Source organism: Heteronotia binoei, chromosome 8 (assembly GCF_032191835.1).
Source record: "Heteronotia binoei isolate CCM8104 ecotype False Entrance Well chromosome 8, APGP_CSIRO_Hbin_v1, whole genome shotgun sequence".
In the NCBI taxonomy this organism is placed as follows: Eukaryota; Metazoa; Chordata; class Lepidosauria; order Squamata; family Gekkonidae; genus Heteronotia; species Heteronotia binoei.
The window spans coordinates 78520470-78542303 of record NC_083230.1 but is presented as its reverse complement, the minus strand read 5'-3'; the positions used below and the strand labels follow the sequence as shown (position 1 = coordinate 78542303).

At 42.9% G+C, this 21834-nt stretch overlaps 1 protein-coding gene across 1 annotated transcript in view; it reads right to left on the bottom strand.

Moving 5' to 3' along the window:
- Positions 1 to 768: 768 nt before the first annotated feature.
- Positions 769 to 21834, bottom strand: part of UBN2 (ubinuclein 2) — an 80828-nt gene continuing 59762 nt past the window's right edge. Inside the window, exons 14-17 of the mRNA XM_060245317.1 lie at positions 17800 to 19338; positions 3921 to 4167; positions 3346 to 3435; positions 769 to 2819 (exon numbers count right to left, since the gene is read on the bottom strand). Coding sequence (XP_060101300.1) covers positions 2770 to 2819; positions 3346 to 3435; positions 3921 to 4167; positions 17800 to 19338 — 1926 coding nt within the window. The 3' untranslated portion in view covers positions 769 to 2769. The remainder of the gene's footprint in view (positions 2820 to 3345; positions 3436 to 3920; positions 4168 to 17799; positions 19339 to 21834) is intronic.

Here is a 21834-nt window from a genome sequence, read left to right as displayed (position 1 = left end):
ACTTTACTTACTTTTATAAGCTATAACCTCATTTTAAAAAACTATTTTTTGCAATTACAGATTCAGGTGGGTAGCCATGTTGGTTTGAAGTGGCAGAACAGGGCAGCTCTAAGGCCAACGAAGTTTTATTCAAGGAATGAGCTTTTGTGTGCATGCACACTTCCTCAGATACAATGAAATGGAATTTACCTGTCCATACGTATAGGCAGAGGATAAATTCCATTTCATTGTATCTAAGAAAGTATGCGTGCACACAAAAGCTCCTAACTTGAATAAAATTTTGTTGGTCTTGAAGGTGCCACTGGGGCTCAAACTTTGTACTCTTGCAATTCAGTTTGAAAATACACTCCTGTACCTCAGGTATATCTACATTTATGATTTTATTGTATTAAAGTAAGCATTAGCTGTTCTCTTGTGGCAGCTAGCAGCTTTTACTGCAAATTAAAAGTATATTTTAAATTTATGGACACATTGAAGGTGTTAATAGAGTAGCAGCAAAAAAACTAAGAAAAGAAAAAATGTCAGTTTATGCATGGTAGAGATGTTTGTGGGGGATGGGATCTACCTGTTAAGCAAACTAAACCAAAGTAGGAAATAAAGCAATTACTGTTTTGCAGAATTGAAGGCTTTGGATAATGTACCAACTAAAAAGCCAGAATCTTTTGAACTGACAACTAACTATGTAGCTTCTTCTAACCAAACTACATGTTTTTTGAAAAGCCCTTAATGTGCCTTTGAAAAGAGGTAAAATTCAAGATTTAATAGAGCTTATTTTTCATCCACAGTTCTGTGCAAAATTCTTTATTTAAGGGCTCAACCCAACATTCAGTTACTGTTTTCATATTATATATTATTTAAATATATGTATGCTTTTACATATACAATTACTGAGGCATCTAAGTGTAAAGATAAGTAATCCGCCTTTCCAAGATGAAAGAACACATCTTTTAAAAAATGAAAACAGATTTATCTAACAAAAGGAAAATGAAATGTCATCTTGGTTTTTATACAAAGCTACATGCATAAGCGGGGTAAATTACACCCAGCAATAAATCTCTGACGTTTCCACTGCAGCCATTCAAGCGGCAAGCTGTTTTTTCATTTTCAAATGTCTTGCCTCTTCTGTAATTAGTACAGCTGCAATGCAAACTTCAAAGACACTTTCAGTTGTACATATTCCCTCTTTTAAGTGCATATTCTTATGATGAATCATGAACTTCGTGTTCACAAATGGAAGAAAACTGAAAGTTTCTAGTTCAAGAATGAGAAAATCTAGTAAGATTTTATTATTGGGGGACATTACATTTAAGTGAGAAAATGCTTCAGATCAGCAATGCAAATTTCTGGATCAAAAGATCATGAAAGATTTCATAGCAAAATGTGTTACGCCTTTCTGAATTATTTCTCACAAAAAACATGTCACAATCATATTTTGACATCAGTTTTTTTCTGTACTGTTTTATGAAGTAAATTATAAGATGAAATGTCCTAATTAGCTTGTCAAACATCTAACATATTGCTAAAAAAACTGAAAGTTAGCCTAGAAGTTCTGTGTTGTTGTGCAGCAAAGAGATCCGATTTTTACACCTCCTAGCTATGCAAATATTAGGAATGCTGAGATACGAACTTTAAGTCTAGGCAGAAGGCACCTCAACCACTCTTTGGAGAAAGCTTTGAACAGTACTGAGAAAAGGAAAAAAGACTGTGCACAGAAGCAAGCTACATGTATTTCTTGGTAGCTGGGAGGTCAATACAGTGCTTGACTTTTCAGAGCTATCAGGAGGAGATTGCCAGAGACAAAAATATTTTCATGAAAATGAAAACTGAATGTTCCTTGATTTTGTTAAAATCTTTTTTTAAAAAAACCCACAAGGCAACTCTTTAGTAGTACAGCACATCTAAGAGCAAAAAGAGAATCTTCCTTCAAAAGATAGTGAAAATAAGATCTGCTCTGATGAAGCCAAATTAGTCCCCATTTTATATATAACTATCTGAAGTAAGAATATCCCATTTAAGCTCCACCTAGATGAAGTTTAAACAGGTCACAGAACACACCAACTTTTCCCTTCTTGTTTAGATTATCAGTGATGGGGATAGGGAGTAATAAGAATGAATCTTATCCTTGTCTATAAAGCTACCTATGGCTACAATCTCCATACAACAAGAAAACCATAATCTTGAGCTCTTCAAAAAGAAACAGGGAACAAGTGGCCTTTGCTTTGTAGGAGAAAGTGTTTTCTTCCTTTCAGTTTCTAAACAATCTCTTTTTCTGCTCTGTATTCCATGTTACTCAGAGCTGTACGTAATGTTCCTAACTGGTATATTGTAGATATTCTTGGGGCCTCCCATTTGCCAACAGGATGGGATGGCCTCACTTGCATGATGGATGGAGAAGTCTATTTCAGCTTCCTTTCACAGATCCTCTTTTTCAGATATCAGCCTGAAAGAAGATTTTTGTGCTGCTGTAGGTTTGACAACTGAACCTTTCTGGCCAACCCTTTCTGAGGCACTCAGAAAGGATAAAGGTTTTGGGAGTTCTTTAGGAGTGATCAAACTATGAGTAGTTTTTACATGAACACCTTTCCTCCTTTTCCTTCTCTCTGATCAAGTATTGTTTTCTTTTTCTTCTTCCTCTCACCACAGTGCTTGGGATCAGAATATGTAAACATTGACAGAAACAGCAGCTCTGTGTCCACTAAAGCACGTTCCCAATTGGTCAGCCTCCATCAGCAAAGCAGAACCACTTTAACTCTCTTGTTCATCTAGATTTCACTGGTTTTTTCTTTGTAACTTAGTGTCCCCTTTACTTTGGCCTCCATCTGTAATTTGAATAGGAAAAAGAAAACACACACACACAAATAGTATTTTAATTATGGTATTCTGGTATTTTAAACATGCAATTCATGAGCTGTACATTATAGGATACTGAGCTTTATTCCCATTATGCAGACCCAGAACAAGAATTATTTCGTACAATAAACTTTGAACTCATTGCAGCATGTATTGGACCAGAAACATAAACTCTATAACTAGATTCAAAGTCAAAGTAGAGAGTTTGATGAGAATATAAAGATGAGATCTCTTATATGCAAGACAGCCCAAATTCTTACAATCAGAAGCTGAAACTTGATATAAATGCACATGGTTTCGTTTCCCTGTTTCTGACCTTTTACTCCAGTTCTTTCTAGGAAAGGCCTAACAACTGCAGGTGATAAAATAGCTTAACAAAAGTCTGGATATCACTTCTGTCTTCTCTCTCAAAATCTGAACAACATGTAATCCAACTTTCATCTGAATTGGTCTTTCACTTTTAGAAAACTAAGACTCAAAAAATCATTTCCATACCTGTATACGTTTGTTGCAAGTGAGCAGGCAGAGGTGTATGGGACAGTGTGGCTGCATGCTGTGCTCCTGGCTGTAAACCCTTCAGTAAATCTGAAGTGGCAAAGACAAAGGGGGAAAAAATCAACAAGATGCAAGTACCAAGGGATACAAATATAGTATCTTCACTCATTTTTGTCCAAGATGGTCAACTAGCCTTCTGTACAGTAAGGCTGCCAATTCATTTATTTTTAAAAGTATATTAACAAAACAGAATCCATTCAACATTTTAGGTGGTATAAGGATTTACTGTTCATCTGAATAAGTTTTCTGAGATGAGTACTAGATATTTATCCAGCCTTTATTAATGAAGTGTTTCATATTAAAATTAGCATAGCACTAAATTTATCATCCAAAAAGGAAAGTATGCATATACTTTCCATTCACAAATGTGTCTTGGGGAAGTTCAACAGTTATGAAAAAATCCTTATTCATGAATTCTGAAGTATAATATTATTTCCTAGTCATTTTTCTTCCAAATATTCATTTGAAGGGATGTTTTGTATTAGAATAGCAACAAAAAACCTAGCCTCACTTACTTTGAGCCAGGTTGTGATGGAAAGTTGCTGAGGTAGATCCCGAGGTGGTTGTCACTCCAGCTGTGTCTGTTCCAAAGCCAAGTAGCTCCAATGGGAACTGAAAGGGCATGGTCACAGGAACAAGGCTACCCAGCATCCCAAAAGGCGTCAATGGAGCAGCCGTCACATTCTGATTGGTTACAGACAGGGGTGATGCCATGAGAGTCAAAGGTGAAGCATTTGCCAGCAATGATGCACCTGTTGTTGACTGTATAGAGAGAGGTATTATTTATAAATTCATTATTAGAGGTTGAAGGACATCTAAAAGTAAGACTGAGGCCTGGATCCTGAACTGCTGTTTCATCACCTTAACAGCAGTCCCAATGAAGGAATGGCATTTCTATTTGGCAAGAGGAGAGGGGAAATTTTGCCCATTTCCTCCTCCCATTCAAACACTGCTTTCTATAGTGTTTCTGGGTGCCCCCCAACCCAGCAGCTCAATTGCACAGGGATCAGAAAGCTGCAAGTGTGAGGGCAGAAACAGAGAAGTTGCCTTCTTCTAGCAGTGATTCTGCTTATGCTACTTAGGATTTAAATGTAAGAAAAACAGGTTGCTTACCTGTAACTGATGATCTTCGAGTGGTCATCTGTGCAGTCACACACATGGGTCTTGCCGCAGGCAACGGATCCATACCTCGGAGCTCCAATAGCTCGCCTATAGCGTTTTTTGGCGCGCTCCCCTCCCGCCCTGGGGAGCAGGCAGCGACTGCGCATGCCTGGAGCGGGGGGGGGGGGAGCGCCCATTCCACTCAGTTTCTTCCAGCCGCCACTGGTACAGACATCAGACAAGGTTAAGCAACAATTACAAGAGACCAGCAGCGGGGAAGGCTGGGTGGGCGTGTGTGATTGCACAGATGACCACTCGAAGATCATCAGTTACAGGTAAGCAACATGTTTATCTTCTTCGTGGTCTCTGTGCAGTCCCACACATGGGTGACTAGCCAGCTGGATGTCCTGGAGGAGGGTGCTAGAGAGAAAAAAGAGTTAGCCACACAATAAATCACATCAAACAGGTTATAGATGTAAGCGGATGCACTCACCCATGGTTTCAATGGAAGATGGATCTGAGGACCGTTTGGCCGAAGGAGGCATCTCGTCTCGCACGAACGTCCAAGGCGTAATGGGAGACGAACGTGGAAGGAGAGGACCATGATGCAGCAGCACAGATGTCCTCTAGGGAGACGCCCTGTAGAAAGGCCGAAGACGTCGAGACCGCTCTGGTAGAGTGGGCCTTAAGGCCTTCGGGTATAGGCTGTTTAGCCAGTTCGTAGCACAACCTGATAGCACTAACTACCCATTTAGATAGTCTCTGGGTAGAAATTTTGTGTCCCTTGTGAGGGTTACCGTAGGCCAGAAACAGATTAGGGTCCTTACGGAAAGATTGTGTACGAGCAAGGTAGAAAGATAAAGCCCTTCTGACATCCAAGGAGTGCAGAGCTCTTTGTCCTGCGTCAGTAGGGTTGGAGAAGAACGTCGGTAGGGAGGTCGATGTCGATAAATGGAACTGGGAGACGACTTTAGGGAGGAATGCAGGGTCTGGTCGGAGAACAACCTTGTCCTTGTGAAAAATGGTGTAGGGGGGGTCATGGCGGAAAGCACATAAGTCACTTGCGCGTTTCCCAGAGGTAAGGGCAACCAACAATGCTGTCTTCCAAGACAGAAGGCTGAGATCGATGGTAGCCATGGGTTCAAAGGGAGATTTCATTAAGCAGGAAAGAACTAGGGATAAACTCCAAGCCGGAACAAATGGTTTAACGGGTGGGTGAAGGTGCAGCATGCCCTTGAGAAAAGATTTGGAAAGACTATGGGAAAATACCGTCTTGCCGTCAATGGGGTCATGAAATGCGGAAATAGCAGAGAGGTGAACTTTTAAGGAGGAATAGCAGAGTCCTGATCTCTGTAGGGATAGCAGATAGTCAAGGATCAGATTTAGAGGCGCTGATTCTGCTCGCAGATGATTGGAGGTCGCGAATGAGCAGAAGCACTTCCATTTGCGTTGGTAGGAAAGTCTAGTGGAAGGCTTTCTCGCGTTGAGGATGATGTTAGCTACTTCAGTAGAGAGGAAGGAGGGCGGATTCTCCAGGCTGTCAGGGCCAAAACTCGAGGGTTGTGATGAAGTATCTGGCCGTTGGCCTGAGATAAGAGATCGCCCATAGGAGGCAGGCGACGGTAAGTGTGGCAGGACATCTGTAGTAGCCTCGTGAACCACGGTTGCCGTGGCCACCATGGAGCAATGAGGATATAGTCCGTGCCGTCTCGTGTCATCTTCGTCAATACTCGTGTCAGTAGGGGGGTTGGAGGGAAGAAGTAGTGAAGAGGGCCTCTCCAAACCTGCAGGAAGGCGTCGTTGCCTCTCCTGGTGTAGAATCGGGGACATTTCGCATTGTCCCTGGAAGCAAAGACGTCCACTTTGGGTGTCCCGAAGCACCGAAAGATGCGACGAAGGTAGGTCAGATTGATGGACCGTTCGTGGTCGTCTATGCGAACTCTGCTGAGAGAGTCGGCCAAAACATTCTCCACACCTGGGAGGTGAACGGCAGTTAAATAGATGTTGTGTTTGACACACCATTCCCAGAGTAGTATAGCAATACGGCACAGCCGGAGGGATCTGGTGCCTCCTTGTTTGTTTATGTAGAAGACTGTTGCCATATTGTCTGTGGAGATCTGAACGTGCCGACCCGTGATGAGTGGGAGGAACGACTGCAGGGCCCTGTGCACAGCGATCAGTTCTAAACAGTTTATGTGCATGGCCCTCTCTGAGGGAGTCCAGAGTCCCCTGACAGTTTTGCCTTCTAAGTGGGCTCCCCAGCCCCACTTGGAGGCATCTGTTGTAACGGTAGCCGTTGGAAGAGGTGGTAGGAACGGCATGCCCGCGAGAAGGTTGTCGGGTACAGTCCACCAGGTGAGAGAAAGAAGTGCTCTCTGGGGAACGGTGAGCAGGGTACCTTGTGGTTGCATGTGAGGATGGAAAGCACGCACAAACCAGAGCTGCAGTTGTCTCATCCGGAGCCTGGCAAAACGAAGGACTGATGTAGTGGCTGCCATAAGGCCCAGAAGACGTTGGATGATGAAGGCAGATTGAAGAGGCTCTCGCTGAATGGCTTTGGCAAGAGTGATGATGGTCAGCGCTCGGTCCTCCGGAAGGAAAGCACGATGAAGAGAGGTGCATAGACGGGCCCCTATGAATTGAAAGTCCTGGGTTGGCGTGAGGTGTGATTTGGAGGTGTTCACACACAGGCCCAGAGAAGTTAGGAGAGAGAGGGTCGTGTTGAGATTTATTTCCAGTTGGTCCCGAGTTGGTGCAATGAGGAGCCAGTCGTCGATGTATGGAAAGACTGGTATGCTCCGGATGCGGAGGGCAGCTGCTACCACCGCCATAATAATATAATAATAATAATAATAAACTTTATTTTTATATCCCGCCCTCCCCCGCCAAGGCGTATTTTTATATCCCGCCCTCCCCCGCCATGCACTTGGTGAACACCCTGGGTCCAGTGGAGAGACCGAACGGCAGGGATATGTACTGAAAATGATGCTGGCCCATGGCGAATCGAAGATACTTCCGATGCTGAGGTCGGATTGTCACATGGAAGTAAGCGTCCTGGAGATCTAGGGAAGCCATCCAAGAATTCTTGGGTATCAGAGGCAAGATGGTTTGTAGAGATATCATCCTGAATCTCCTGTAAGCGATGTGTTTGTTCAGCTTCCGAAGATCTAGGATAGGACGCTTGCCTCCATCCCTCTTGGGAACCAGGAAGTATCTCGAGTAGAAGCCCGTCCCTCGAAGTTGAGGAGGAACGGGTTCTATGGCATTTTTCTGGAGCAAGTCCAGACTCTCCTGATGGAGGTGAGGAGAGGACGGGGTAGCTATGAAATAGTGGTGGTGAGGTGGTGAAATAAACTCGATTGCGTAGCCTAGACGCACGATGGTTAGGACCCAGGAGTCGGTTGTGATCGAGTTCCAAGTCGGAAGGAAGGGTGAGAGACGAGTTTAGTAAGCAGGAGGAATTAGAAGAGAGTCAAAGAGACTGCTTAGACGGGAGGGAGGCCTTCTTGGTTTGTTGGGACCTCGGCTTCTGTTGAAACTGAGGCTTTTGCTGTGCACCCCTCCTCCTCCAGTAGTCACTTTGTTTCGGTGACCGTTGGCGTTTCTGAAACGATGGTCTCCACGTTTTAGCACAAGTAAATTGTTGGGAGTTAGGTTGGGAAACTCCCAGGCGCTTGGCACGCTTGCGGCCATCATCAATTGAGGTCAGCACTTCGTCCGTGGATGCATGGAAGAGGCCTAGGCGTATGGTGTTAATCTGCTGTTTGGAGACTCTAGACAATTCAGACACCAAGTTTGAGGCCGTTCTCTGAGAGGTCTCAGGGAGGGAGGGGATGAGGGGCGTAAATTGGTTCGCCAGATTGAAGACGTAAGCAGAGAAGTAGGCTAAATAGTTATTGAGTTTGGAATTAGTAGAAGCCAGATTAAATAACTTCCAAGCCAGGGTATCCAGCTTTCTACCCTCGCGATCGGGTGGTGTGGGGTGTCTAGAAGGCTTGGCCTTAGTGGCGGAGTGTACTATAATAGAAGTAGGCGCTGGATGTGCAGCCAGAAATTTGGCATCCGGGGTATGTACTCTGTAGAGTGAGTCAAATCGTTTAGAAGTAGGTGGGACAGAGGCAGGCTTGTCGCAAGCCTCTCGCAAGCCCTCAAGATGCATGGGCAGCATTGGCAGGAGTGACCCTGGTGGGAAGTCCGCTTGTACTAAGTCGTGCACAATGTCTGAAACCTTGGGGGAGTCAGAAGGCAAAGCAATTTTGAGAGCATCCGCCATCGTGGTGATGAGATTTAAGTATGCTTTAGAAGATGGCGAAAGGTGCTGCTGTGGTGCGGATTCTGAAGCTACAGAAGCAGGGTGGTCCTCCGAATCCGACGATGCAGAGGATTCCTTGTCGGAGTGGGAGTGGGAGTCCTCTCTAGCGGGTGAGTGGGGTGGTGTGATGGGTTCCGAGGCCAAGGCTCGAAGCTTAGGAGTGTGAGTATCTCAAGATGGTCGAGGTAGAGAAATAAGGATGGGGGCCGTCGAAGCCGTAGCAGAGATGGTACAAGGTTTATCCGAGTCCCGAGGTCGAGAACGCTCTTGGACTGGAGACGGTTCCAAGTGCCGAGAAGGAAAGTATTCGGGGTCTCGAAATTCGGAGAACTCTCGGAGTCGATCGTAACCACGGGTTCGAGGAGAGTCTCGGGTTCTAGGAGAGTCTCGGAGTCGACCGTAAGCACAGGTTCGAGGAGAGTCGTCATAGCGGATCCGAGGGGTAATAACCTCACGACCCAGCTCCTGGTATCTGGAGCGGTGTGTTCCTTCATAGGAAGGGGAACGGGACAGGCGATGGCGAGGCCTAATCCTTGGTGAAGGAGATCGCGAATGGGATGAGTAGTCGTAGCGTGGACGAGATGGATAGTCGAGATGCGGGCGCGCATAGTGACCATGATGTTCATAATAACTCGACGAGCCGGAATCGCGGCGCCTACATGGGGAGCGAGAGCGGACTCGAAGAGGAGGAAGAGGTGTTGGCGAACGGGATCGAATCCGACGTGTCAGGGGCTGGTCTGCTGGAGAACGAGAGCGGACTCGATGAGCAGAACTCTGGGTTGCTGACTCCCTGTACAAGGGAGAAACTGCGACATCTCGGAAGGATGCAAGTCAAAGTGAAGACTTCATATATTGTTGAGTAGGGTCGGAGGATGGGTCGGGCTCGAGAAAATCAGAAGGAACCACGCTACGGACCGAAGGTGAACGCGATTGGATCGGAATTACTTCTACAGCCGTAGAAGAATGAGGAGTTAGCTGCGGCATGTCAGTAATTACATCTGACGGGGCCGACAGTTCCGGAGGGAGCAGAAGTTGTCCAGCCGGGGTTGCGTTGGGGTCCATAGAAGCGGAAGCCGAGGCCGAAACCCGAGTCGGGTGCGAGGTTGGGTGCGACTCGTAGGGCTTTCTCAATGTCAAATCAGCCGATTCGGAGTGACGAGGTCTTTTTGGCACCAAATCTGCGGAGTCGGAATGGCGCGATTTCTTAGAAGACTTATGGCCGGTCCCGGCGTGCTTCGATAGTTTCTTTACGGACTTGTGCGTCTGCTTTTGCGAGAGAGGCACGTCCGAAGTAGCCGAATCTCCCGCTCGAGGTGGGGGAGGCGGCGAATCAGATGCGGGCATCGCCCTCAAAGAGCGTTCAAGCAAAAAGCTCTGGAGCCTTGCTGCACGGTTCTTACAAGCTTGCTTCCCGAAATTAGCACAGTGTGGGCAAGAGTCCACTCGGTGGGCTTCCCCAAGGCAGAAGAGGCAGTAGCTGTGGCCGTCAGTGGTGGGGATCTTAGCCCCACAGCGCCTGCACTTTTTAAAGGTAACCTTCCCTTCCATACGCTCCGGACAGGGGAGGGGAGGGAGGGGAAAAAAAAAAGAGGGAAAGAAAGCGCAGAAACGGACTTTTTTTTATATATGTATAGGGACGAAAGTAGAGAGAAAAATGAAGGAGTACGAGAGCAAGTAAGAGATACGATACCAATCGAAGAGGAGGAACGAGGGAGCTAAGGAGGAAACGCAGCGAGGAAGGTGTTGTCCGGGCGGCGGTAAGGAAGAAACTGAGTGGAATGGGCGTTCCCCCCCTGCTCCAGGCATGCGCAGTCGCTGCCTGCTCCCCAGGGCGGGAGGGGAGCGCACCAAAAAACGCTATAGGCGAGCTATTGGAGCTCCGAGGTATGGATCCGTTGCCTGCAGCAAGACCCATGTGTGGGACTGCACAGAGACCACGAAGAAGATCTATGGGTGCATTCACACTACACTAAGTAATGCATTTTGCAACTTAGTTCTACTGTGCAAGAATAGCAAAAATAGCAAAACGAATTATTTAGTGTAGCGTGAATTGTGTACCAGCTGCTTTTATTAAATCTCCAGGTGGTGGTACATCCTCTACTTTTTTGCTGTTTGCAAAGCTGTCTGTTAGCATTACACTGAAGAAAGTTTTACAATACTTTAAGTACTCTTCCTATTCATACTATTTCACCAGAGACATCCGTGTGTCTTGTCCATTTGTTTTTAAAATAGTTTCTAAGGCATGATTTCAGCTTAGGAAACAAGACAGTCACAACTAAAAATTCTGTGTGTGTATGCGTGTGTAAAAGCAGTCCTACAACAACTGCAAGTTATGAATACCCATCATCCAAACTTGTTCATTTCTTCCTAAATATAGAAACAAAAACTTCTAAAAGGAAAATACAATGATTTTGAAAATGTGTTAAAATTACCAAAAATTGTACAATTTGTTCTTGTTAGCCAGATCACCTTTCCTACACTAAACCAAGCTCACTCATCTTGGTCCAAATCTAAGGACCACTTTCCACGAAGAAGAAAGGAAGAGCCTACAGAGAAACTGAAATCAAACACACTGGGAAAGCTTACAGGCTGGATGCAATATTCAAGAAGAGTAACTATTTTTCTGAAACACTTTTAGGCATTCTTTAAAAGCAATATAAATATACAAAGTATTTCAATATAAACCCCTAACATATAACAGCACTCGGGGTACAATCCAGAATAGGTTAGATATGTCTACAATAGAGCTCTGAAACCTATGGCTCTAGAGCTGAACATGGCTCAGTACAGAAGCAAATATGGCTCTTTAAAACAAGAAAATAAATCCTTTATGTTAAGATATGTTCCAAGGATACCAGGGATGCTAAAACAACTAGCATGTGAAATGAATGGCAATAAAAAGATTTTGGTGAGACTAAAGGTCTTCTTAAAAATGCTTTAAAGAAAGGGAAATAATAGAGGTGAACAGCAGCGAGGAATCTAAGTGCAATCATGAGCAAATGCATACCTGCACACTAAACAAATGTGCAGGCAACTCCTGCATTTGTTACTTATTTGTTGACCTCTTGTTCTAAATTTTGATGTAATTTGGCTATTCAATTATTTTATTATTATTACATTAAGCTTATTTATGTAATAATTAAAAAGGACATCACCCTGGGCTACAAATTTCACTGGATTTCAATGTGAGTTAAGATACACCTACATTCTCCTGGATGCATCTATGGTCCATGCCTGTCCAAAATGCCTGCTGATATAACAAGGTCACTCCATTATTATTGTCTGCTATGAAATCCTAACATCTTCCCAATATTATATCTTTAAGAGTCAGCAAAATAACAGTTTCACAGTTTATCAAGAGGGGAAGAAAGATGGGTGGCAGAATGAATCTTCTAGTCATTAGTGAACGAAATTAGTGAACGAAGTAGGCTTCCAATGAAATAAGCAAAATTAGCAGTGTCAGGAAAAAATAGTAAGTCAAAATAATACTGTTGCTCCAACTGTACTAATGTCTGCTCATAAACCCACAAGTAATCCCATAATACTGCATGTCTATCTAACTGCAATGTAAAATTGCTTATTACGCTAACAGTTTTAAGACTGTCATATCGGAGCTGTTCTCTGTTTAATAACTATTGAAGTAATGAAACATCTTTCACATCAAAATATGCTGGTGCATTTTAGCTATACATTGATTTTAAAAACACATTTCTAGAACAACTATCATATTTTCAAAGGAACAGGGCTAATGAATGAATAAGCCAAATATCTTCCCAATATTATCTTTAACACTTTCTGGAGCAAGAAGAATGTGACAATCAGGTGCTGAAGATATGAACACTCATTGGATGGATATAAAGAAAGGGTATCCTTGTTCAGAGGGAGAAAAAGAGAACAAGGAACTTTGAAGCATAATCAATATCTAATATTGTTCATGCTGCATTAATAATTTTTAATGTTTTTAAACTTACAAACAGCAAAAAGGAACGGTGACTCAGTGGTAGAGCATCTGCTTGGTAAGCAGAATGTCCCTGGCATCTCCAAAAAAGGGTCCAGGCAAATAGGTGTGAAAAACCTCAGCTTGAGACCCTGGAGAGCCGCTGCCAGTCTGAGTAGACAATACTGACTTTGATGGACCAAGGGTCTGATTCAGTATAAGGCAGCTTCATATGTCCATATGTTCATATGTCCAATACAGCTGAAAAACACAGCAAAATTAATCTTGCTTGATCAGTCCAGTTTTATTCTAAAATAAGATTCAAGCAATGGAACAAAGTTTGAGTCCAGAGGCACCTTTAAGATGAGCAGCCCTAATGAGGGCGGAACTGGGCCTGCCCTCAATCAGAGCTCGTGTTCATCTAGCTTTGCTTAAATTCTGGAAGAAAGGTAACACACCAACATACTTAGCAAACAATGTCATCAGTTAATGACACATAAGGATACATCCTGGGCTGCTTGCTATAATAACATACTTGTTCGGTACTCTATTCCAGACGATCTAATAGGGGCTTTGATTAATAATTCCAGTTTATGAAACTGGGTCCATGAATGTGATGTCCATTTGGACAGTTAAACAATTGCCCAGTCCAGCTCTTCCCCTTGGTTTAAGCTATTTAAAAGAGACCACGTTAGGTCCCCTTACTTAGCGAACATCTCATTTCAAATTCTCAGAAAGGCATTCACATCTTTGCGTTTCCAGTCAATGCCAACAGCTCTTCTTAAGGGAAGATATCTTCAAATTCCAATGACTCAGCATTTTTTTATCTGTGGAGCTACAGTTTTAGAGGATTTAATCCATTATATTTTATTTTGTCCCATGTACAAAGAGGCTAGAGCCAAATTTATTGATAATCTGTTAGCAGGGCGTAAATATTCTTCTGACACCAATGAACTGGTCTTTTTGTTATCTGATACTGATCCATTTGTCACCTATAGAGAGTCTCTTTTTGGCTTGGCTGTTAGAAAAATCAGAGCCAAAACTGCCTCCTTAGATTAGTTGACTTTATTTTAGATGTCTATAATTTTATAGTATATTGATATTTACCATTAATGGGTTCAGTGGATTTACATTTTTAAATTAACTGTTTAGATATTGTCTCAGCATTATGGTGTTATAATATCTTAGCAGTTTAAACCTAAATGTTTGTATTTTAGCATTTTAGTAATGCATTTAAGGTTGTAATTCTTGCATTATGTAACCCATTGGTCTGTTTACTGGACCGTTTTTATTTCTGTCTGGTTACTTTTTATGATATCATGTTTAATCTTATATTGTGACGGCCAATGGCCACATAAAGTAAATCTTTTCACTTTCTACTTTTAAGATGAACAAAGTTTAATTCTGGGTATAAGGTTTCATGTGCGTGCACACTTCTTCAAATACGTTGAAACAGATGTTGCTAAATATTACATATGGACAGAGAGAGGGTGCAGGGGGTGGGTAAGTTGCCAGGAAGGGCTAATTGGAGTCAAAATGCCTATCTAACTGAGCAATAAGTATAGCTAAGATTGGATTAAAGCAGTTGGTAAAACCTGTGAACAGCAACAAATAAGTATACAGATAATAAAAGAGTTAACAAACAGATGTGAGAACTGATTTTCTTAGCATATAATGAGGAAATAACCTGATATTTCTGTTAAGCCTTGGGGGTTCCATTATTCTAACTGATGTAGTAATTTAGCCATCTCCTGTTTAGTCTGTTTCTGAAATTCCTTTGCAATAAAACAGCTACTTTAAGGTTCCCCAATGAGTGTCCTGGGAGGCTGAAATGTTCTCTTACAGGTTTCTCAATGAGGAACATCTCTGCCTTGCAGGCCCTGCAGAATTTCATAAGGTCACAGAATCATAGAGTTGGAAGGGGCCTAAAGGGTCATCTAGTCTAACCTCTTGCACAATGCAGGAAAATCACAAGTACCTCCCCCTTGCCCTCCTATAGGGCCCTGATGGTAGTCGGCAGGTATCAGGTTGGGGCCAGGACCAAAAAGACCCTGGCCCTGGTTAAGGATAGCCAGATGTCTTGGGGGCCGGGGACCACCAATAAATTGCTGTCTGAGGAGCATAATGCTCTCCTGGGGACATAATGGCCATCAGGACCTGGAAATTATTGGTTTTTAATTTCCCCAATAGGTCTAGAATTTTATTTCTGGTCACTTCAATTTGGCTCAGTTCTTCAGACTCCCAGAGGGCACTGAGGTCAGTGGGTAAAAACAAAATGACCATCCCTGGACCGAGAGAGGTCAAACTCCAAAACACCAGAGCACGGGCCTTTTCAGTTGCGGCACCTGCACTGTGGAACCAGCTTCCGGAGGAAGTGCGGGCCCTGCGGAACCTTGACCAGTTCCGCAGGGCCTGCAAGACCGCCCTTTTTAGACAAGCCTATAATGACATCGACTGCTGAGTTGCCTGGTACAAAGTACCGCCATCTATAATATTATCTAAACTGGCAGAACCAGCGCCAGAACAGTCTTATTGCTGCCAGATATATATATTCATATAGTGTAACTTAAATTATGTATTTTAATTTAACTAACTGGTTTTTATATGTTTAATTTTAATTGTTAAATTCAAAGTTTTATTATTTAGGTTAACGTATGAGCTGTTGTTAGCCGCCCTGAGCCGCCTAGGCGGGGAGGGCGGGATAGAAATAAAAGCTATTATTATTATTATTATTATCATCATTATTATTATTATTATCATTATTATTATTCCTGAAAACAGGGGCTTTGGCATGGGTACATGCTCCATGTTTCCACAGTGAATATAGAAGCAAAAGTCACTGAGCTTCTCTGCCATCTCCCTATCTTCCTTTTAGAATTCTTTTATTCCTTTTTCATCTTTTTGCATGGCTAACCCTTGACTTTCAATTCTTTTGCCAGAGCCTGTGGTCCTTACTGTTTGATTGAGGCAGAACTTCCACTTTTTTAAAAAAGAAAAAGCCTCTTTACTGTTTATAGCTTCCTTGACTTGTGTTAACCATGCTGGCTTTTTTTTAGAGTAGGCAGTGCCTTTCGTAACATGAGGAAGGCATTCTATTTGGGCTTCAATTAATGTGGTTTTAAGTAGCTTTCAAGTATTCTCTAGGGATTTGACTCTGTTCCTTGTTTGGCTTCCTTTTTACTATTCCCCTCATTTTTGTAAAGCTCTCTTTTGAAATCAAATGTTACCATTTCAGACTTCAGAGGTAACTTTCCATTGACCTGAATTTAACAGCATTGTGGTCACTGTTTTCTCTAAATCTCTTACCAGGTCTTGAGACCCCCTCAGAACCAAGTCTAAGATCACTACGCTGCTGGTCGGCTCTGTGAACAACTGTTCCAGTGAACAGTCATTTATGATGTCTAGAAATCTCATTTCTACAGCATGACTTGAGCACATGTTTACCCAGTCAATGTGATGGTAGCTGAAGTCTCTCAGTATCATAACATTATCTGTTTTAGTCACCTCCCTTATTTTCTTCTCCATTTCAAGACCAACCTCAAGGGTTTGATCAGGTGGGCAATAGCAGACCCCCACTTTTTAAGTAACCCATACAGCCCAGTATTTCCACCCATATCACTTCTGTCGGGGAGTAAATTCCTGATGTTTTCTAAGTTATTTGATTCTATGCCTTCTTTAATGTACAATGCAACATTGTACATTAATGTACAATTCTATGCCTTCTTTAATGTACAATGCAACACCTCCCCCAATCCATCCTTCCCTGTCCTGGCTATAGAGCTTATATCCAGAAATGACTGTATACCATACATTTTCCCCATTCTACCATGTTTCTGAGATACCAATTATATCTAAATTGCCATTAAACACCAAGCACTCCAGCTCCCCCATCTTGGTTGAGAAACTTCTAGCATTGACACTGAGTCCGCTCGCGGAGAGGGCGGGATAGAAATTTAAGGTAAATAAATAAAACAATGTGTTTCCTCTCCAGTAACCCTTGTCTCCCTTGGCCCCATAGTTGCCACACATGGGTCTCAGTCGCCAACCTACACTCACTTCCAATTTCTGTTACCCTCCTATCAATATTATCCTGAGTGCTTATGCAATCATCCCTTTGGGATGACTTGTCCTGAACCAGAAGCTCTCCAGCTCCTGTCAGCTTTTCTCCTTGGGATTAGTTTAAAAACTGCTCTGCTACCTTTTTGATATTGATTGCCAGCAGCCTGGTTCCCTTTTAGTTCAGGTGAAGCCCATCTCATTTGTACAGGTTTGGCTTGTTCCAGAAAGTTCCTCAGTGCTTTGTTGCTTGTTCCAAGAACTCAGAATAGTCTTTCATCATATGTGGAGAAATGCATTACAGCCAGTAACTTCTGAAGTACTATCACTGACATTCTTACAGTGCAATTTTAAGCAGTTACATGTTCCAAGCCTACTGTCTTAAACAGATGTAGAAGGGTATAACTCTGCATAGGACTGCACTGTTAGTCTGGATAGACCATTTGAGTCATATGTTTTTCTTCTTAATTATGTTGCAGCTATTCCTATAAGATATTGCATTGTATATTAATATTAAATATACAGGTTGTTGCCAGATTAGTTCTTGGTATGGCATTGAAAATTGTTCTTCTCTAATAAAGGAGAACTGGTTAATTAAAACAGAATATGAAGCTGCTTTAGACTGAATTGGCCACTAAAGTCAGTACTGTCTACTCAGACTGGCAGTGGCTCTCCAGGGTCTCAAGCAGAGGTCTTTCAAATCACCTGTTGTAGATCATTTAACTGGAGATGCCGGAAACTGAACCTGGAACCTTCTACATGCCAAACAGCTGCTCTACCACTGAGCCTTGGCCCCCTCCTCTAATATTTGTAGGGAAATTCTAAGCAAAGTCAATGGACTAACCCTGTTTAGAATTGCACTGTTGGTCTCCTTTCATGTCATAACTAGCAAACGTTTTTTCTACTCCCTCTAGCAGTTGGGCAGGCAATTACATATGTATTACATAAGACACAATTAGCCATATCACATTTCACGCTCAACACATACCTGCACACTGGCTGGTATAACTGTAGACCCTGAGGCAGAAGATGGTCTATGTGGAGCTGACAATTGTTTCGTAGCACCCTGTGTTCCACTTCCTGATGCCCCAGAGAGATTAGTCCTATTAATGCCACTTGTATTAAGGTTGTTGCCCCTGTTGACAGGTACATTCATTCCAACTCCACTCAAATTATTTTTGCCAACAGTTCCAGCAGCAGAAGAGCCGGACAATTTTGAAGGGGCCTGAGGGTTCTTTGCTGGTTGAAGGCCTGAGGTGCGATTAGTGGGCAGTAAATTAAGTGTAGGAGACTGCCTGCTGACATTTGCTCCACTGGGCTGTTTATGAAGGGAATTGCTGCTGGAGTGACTGCTCTGGGATACTAGTGCACTTGAACTGGAAGAACTGGGAGATGATGTGGGTTTAGGTGTTGGAGTGGACTTGGATGACGACAATTTAGGTGATGTAGCAGGCTTGGGTGTTACAGAAGGCTTGGATGCTGTGGGCTTGGGAGAGGCAGCAGGTTTGGGTGAGGGAGCCATGGAAAAAGGAGGCTTGAAACCCTGGGCAGGAATCTGTGATACCATGGCCTTGGCTAAATAGTTACTAGAGGTAGAGGTGCTGGATGTTGCCCGAGACACAAGTGGGTGAGCCATTTGAGAACTACTTCCAGAGGTGGTGTTAGGCAAAGGAAGGCGATAAACTATTTGCTTATCTGAAGTCTTAGTAACTGGGGATGAACATGACAGTCTGGGATTGCTACTTAATTTCACAACAGGGTTGGTCTGAGATTTACTAATAGTTGCTTGTAGAGGAGACACGTATTTTTGTTGGGCAGCTGACTGTTGGTGAATCTTGGTTATTTGTAAATTTGAAGAGCCACAACTTTGGCCTTCTGAAGAGGTTATAAGGACAGCTGTATCCTTTGGCCTCTGTGAAGCAGGGGTAGTTGTGGCTTGGACCTTACAGGAAGAAGAAATATGGGCCTGGGAAGAGGAAGCAGCTTGAATCTGGCTTGACCTCTGTAATCCTTGTTGTAGAAGTTTGGCTGGCAAAGGTTCCAAGGAAACCTTGGGGTTCTGAATTGAAGATCCAGCAATAAGGCCTGAAGATATACCAGTCTGAAGCAAATCTTGGGATTTCTTTGGTACTGGTGCTATGTGCCCAGCTATAAGACTTGAGGAGTGTGGTGCTTGAACAGCCTCTACCTTTTTTGAGGATGAAAGAGGCAACTTGCTCATTATACTTGCTAACTTTTCTTCTCTCAACCCAGGCCGAGGTCTGGAACTTGGTGTTTCTACAGAGGTTCCAACAGGAGAATTTTTAGCTCCATTGTTAATAACAGCCAGAGCATCAGAAAGAGAATCTAGTGAAGGTGGATTGAAGGAGAGGTCTTCATCCAGCGAGTCATCCAGGCAGATTGTCTCTGGAGTTGGGTTACAGCTAGAACTAGCCAGGGCACTGACAGAAGTGGTGGTACTTGAAGCAGGAACACAAGATGAAGTAAAAGGGATAGAGGTTTTCTGCTCCTTCTTTGGACTAGAGTCCTAATGGGGGGAAAACAAACAAAGTTAAAATGTTTTTTTCCTAAAGCAGACAGTCAGAATTTTCAAGAGTAGTCTCATTCTGTAAGTCTGTAGCCAGGCATAGATCTTATTAATGTCATTTTATTTAAGATGCTATCAATATTGTAGATATAGTGTTCGCTTGCTTATTAAACAAGCTCTTATAGTTAACTGCTGGTAGCATGTTGTTATGATAAGACAATTATGAAATGTATTTTTAAAACAGAAAGATCTTCAAAAAGAGGGAACATCTATTCCCTATATGTATCAGGTGGCAGACTAGTGTCTGCTCCAATCATGTCATGTGGTGTTGGGGAGGGGGGGAACACAAAGCACCATCAGAGTTATGGTTGGGACACTGAGCCTTCCCCCACCAAACAGCTGTTAATGCTTCAGTCCATTTCCCTCCCCTCCCCAGTAATCTTATGTATTTATCTGACATATCCCACTCCTTTGTCATTGGGACAAACCAGTGCTTCACTTATCTCCTGTTATCACCTATAGTTTGGACCAAGAAAAAACAACAGGTAAACAAATCCAAGTTATACCACTTAAAGAAAACAGTCCATGACCCATCCCTAGAAGGTTTTAGAGCATAACGTGCCAGCTTCCTGACAGCGGGAGAACTCCAGCTCCCTGACAGCGGGCCTAATTCAGCACTGTGACTTTCCCCCCAATCATTACTTACTGTAATATATATACCCTGCCACCTTTCTCCCCAGTGGGGATTCAAACTGGCTCACAACATTGTTCTCTCCTCCTTCATTTTTATGTTCACAACTTGTGAAGGAAGGTTAAGCTGACAGTGACTCTGGGTCTTAACCAGGTCTACTCAGAATCCTACTCTGGTCTATTCAATGGGACTTACTCCCAGAAGTCTGGCACCATCAATGCATATATTCTCCATGGCAGCTGAAAGCACTGCTTTTGTGCATTCTTCCTTCCTTTATTTATTTTTATTTACTGCAAGTATGGACTAGTGGTTAAGAGTGTCAGGCTAGGTTCTGAGAGACCTGGGTTCAAATCTTTGCTCTGCCATGGAAGCTTGCTGGGTGACCTTGGCTTGGCCCAGTTATACACACATTCTCAGCCTAAGATAATTCACAGGACTGTTGTAAGGATAAAATGAAGAAGAGAAGAATGATGTAAGCTGCTTCGAGTCTTTACTGGGGAGAAAGATGGATATAACTTAAGCAAACAGATGATACAAAAAATGTGTGAACTTTTGAGGTTCACTGGTGAAGAATTCCGGAGAAAGCTTGAGCAATATTGGGAGTCATTTGGGTTGAATCTATAAAAAGTATAATGTGTGGCTATTGTTTTTGCATCCTAGATGAGGACTGTCACCTAGTTATAGTCATTAGTAGACCATGTTAAAAGGCTAGGAGTCATGGTTAGCATTGTGATGCTAAATATCTGAAAGACATCAGTCTCTGTGAATCCACATGCCATCAGTGTGGTTCTAAGATCAATATTGGTTAGTGTTGCCTTCCCTGAGAGTGACACAGCTGGCAACCAGATGCTCACAAATTTTTTCTGTACTGGCTCCACTTCTGCGGAATAAGCTCTCTGTGGAGCTAATAAGGATCACAATGCTGTTGGTCTTCAGAAAGACAAAATGTTTTGTTTCTGTGGACATTTTAAATGAAGGGGTTTTTGTGTGTTTTGACACCTGACAGGTTTTATGTAAGATGTCTTTAGAAATATGTTACTAATTGCCTTAGGAGGAAAGGTAGGATATAAATGTTTTAAAATACAAATAGAAAGTGCCCTGTAGTACATAGAATACTCTCACCTGAATGTGAGGCACCTTTTACAATGGGCCACATGTGACCCATACCAACATGAGAACCAATGTTCAGTGCAGTTTAGAGCACCTCCTTCCTATAGAGTATGTATGCATGCTTACCTTTAAATAAGATGCATATCTGTTGAAGGTTATTTCTACTTGCAGTTGCAATCAAGGCAGGTAAAGAGCCACAAAATGGTTGATGCTCCCTCTTCCACACTTACTGCCAGTGCATGCCAGATATTGTGAATTCTGTTCTGTGTTAGTCACTATGTGCTAACTATTCATCTTCAACATAAAATATAAGTATATTCTCATATATGTGGCATATGGTGAATTTTAAAATAACTTTCCCAGTCCTCACCAGTCATAGAGTTGTAGAGTTGGAAGGGACCTCCAAGGTCATCTAGTCCAACCCCCTGCACAATGCAGGAAATCCACAAATACCTCCCCCTAAATTCACAGGATCCGCATTGCTGTCAGATGGCCATCCAGCATCTGTTTAAAAACCTCCAAGGAAGGAGAGTCCACCACCTCCCGAGAAAGCCTGTTCCACTGAGGAACTGCTCTGTCAGGAAGTTCTTCCTAATGTTGAGCTGGAAACTCTTTTGATTTAATTTCAACCCATTGGTTCTGGTCCTACTTTCTGGGGCCACAGAAAACAATTCTTCATCATCCTCTTTATGACA